Source organism: Amphimedon queenslandica, unplaced genomic scaffold (assembly GCF_000090795.2).
Source record: "Amphimedon queenslandica unplaced genomic scaffold, v1.1 AMPQUscaffold_12584, whole genome shotgun sequence".
In the NCBI taxonomy this organism is placed as follows: Eukaryota; Metazoa; Porifera; class Demospongiae; order Haplosclerida; family Niphatidae; genus Amphimedon; species Amphimedon queenslandica.
In genome coordinates this window covers 24,209-25,767 of record NW_003547180.1, presented here as the reverse complement: position 1 = coordinate 25,767, position 1,559 = coordinate 24,209, and the positions used below count along the sequence as shown (strand labels likewise).

The 1,559-nt window shown below is 35.7% G+C and overlaps 1 protein-coding gene across 4 annotated transcripts in view; it reads right to left on the bottom strand.

Annotated features, from left to right (window-relative positions):
- Positions 1-76: 76 nt before the first annotated feature.
- The window catches only part of LOC109587400 (uncharacterized), a 3,407-nt gene continuing 1,924 nt past the window's right edge, over positions 77-1,559 (bottom strand). The window contains exons 3-6 of one of the 4 annotated variants that reach the window (XR_002187569.1): positions 1,061-1,259; positions 892-975; positions 216-729; positions 77-96 (exon numbers count right to left, since the gene is read on the bottom strand). Coding sequence is in view for 1 of the 4 variants with exons in the window: in XM_020003637.1 (XP_019859196.1) it covers positions 457-729; positions 892-975; positions 1,061-1,081 (378 nt within the window). In the remaining 3 variants the exon portion in view is untranslated. Of the gene's footprint in view, positions 97-215; positions 730-891; positions 976-1,060; positions 1,260-1,559 lie in introns of those variants that run through there. The other 3 variants (XR_002187568.1, XR_002187570.1, XM_020003637.1) reach the window with 3 other exon arrangements.

Below are 1,559 nucleotides of genomic sequence, written 5' to 3'. Positions count from 1 at the left end.
ATGAAGCAATACAATTTTGACATTAAAAATATTAAAAGGAAATTATTATAAGCAAATAATAGTTTTCCACAAATCATTTCTTGAAGGAGGAACAATCTAAAACAAAAGAAGATAAATACATTATGTCCTCTTGACTATCTCATCCTCTCTCTCTCTCTTCTCAGGATCCATTAATCTCTCTCTTCTCAGGATCCATTAATCTCTCTCTCCCTTACCTTCACTTGTTGTCACCTCCTCCTCCTCCTCCTCCTCCTGTTGTTGTTGTTGTGCTAAATAGAGACAAACTGTATTTACATGAAAATTCACTATGGAGGATCGCGTACAGTTCTTAATATAAAAAATTCACTTTATCATTTTACTCTATTTGTCCAGCAGCAAGATCAACGAAAACTTGTCTCAATTTTTGTTCCTTCCTTAGATCAAATTGTGCCAGTTCATCGGATAAATCTCTACAAATCATCTCAAGATATTCTTTGGCATCTGAGCAGTGGCTGCTAGCTTGAGCCCACTTCTCACTAACAGAATCATCAAGACCAATGTTCCTCCTTGAGGGTGACAAGCAATTACCACCATGAGCCTTAGTAGTATCTGGTGTTGACTCATCTCTTGACAGCTGCTAGTATTCCCTCCTCCTCTGGTACTGCTACCATTGATACTACTCACTCCATTGTCATCAAACACTTCATATGCTACTCCACCAGTGACTGGGACATCATGACTACTGGGACTCTGTATAATAATATAAATATTAATTAATAATTAACACTTAATGTTTAGATAATGCTATAACAGTATTTATGCATTATTCTATTATTAATATCTGACTAATTATTTATCAGTTATACACAAGGTACATGTACATATACTTAGATGAGGTGAACATGTGCTTACTGAAGTAACTGCTTCATATATCATTACTTCTTTGACCCAATACAAGAACCTCTCAACAGCTTCCTCTACTCTTGTCAATAAATCCTATTAATAACAAATTAATAATAAACGTTTGGTTTACCACTAAATGTAACAAGAGGAGAGAGAGTAAGAGAGAGAGAGTGCTTACCACTGCTGAGTGAATATACATGTGTAGTCAGCAATAGATTGAAGGTTCTGGACACAGAGAGCATCATCCCTGTCAAAGGTACTCCGCTGTGTCTCTATCATCTCAGAGGTTCTAGCCAGATCACCTGATGATAGTTTAAGGTAAGTATCACAAGGCTCTCCCTCTGCAATGTGACGGAGCCAGTGAGACATTGTATCTACTAACAAGGAACATATCATCATTGATAAGCATTCTATTGGTGAAATATCTCTAATTATATTTATTAAAATAGAAGCCAATAAGCTAATTAATACTAATCCAACATATCATGCTTGACAAAAATGTAATCATAAATTATATCTCTGTAACAGATCAGACTCAGTTCAAAGAAATCTCTTGCCAAAAATCACACACCCAGGTATTACAAAAATCACAGCTTAAATATACATGTACACAAAGAACAAAAAAGCATTAGTACCAATAAGTGACAAAAGGGAGGCTAGCCTCAGGTAACCGTAGG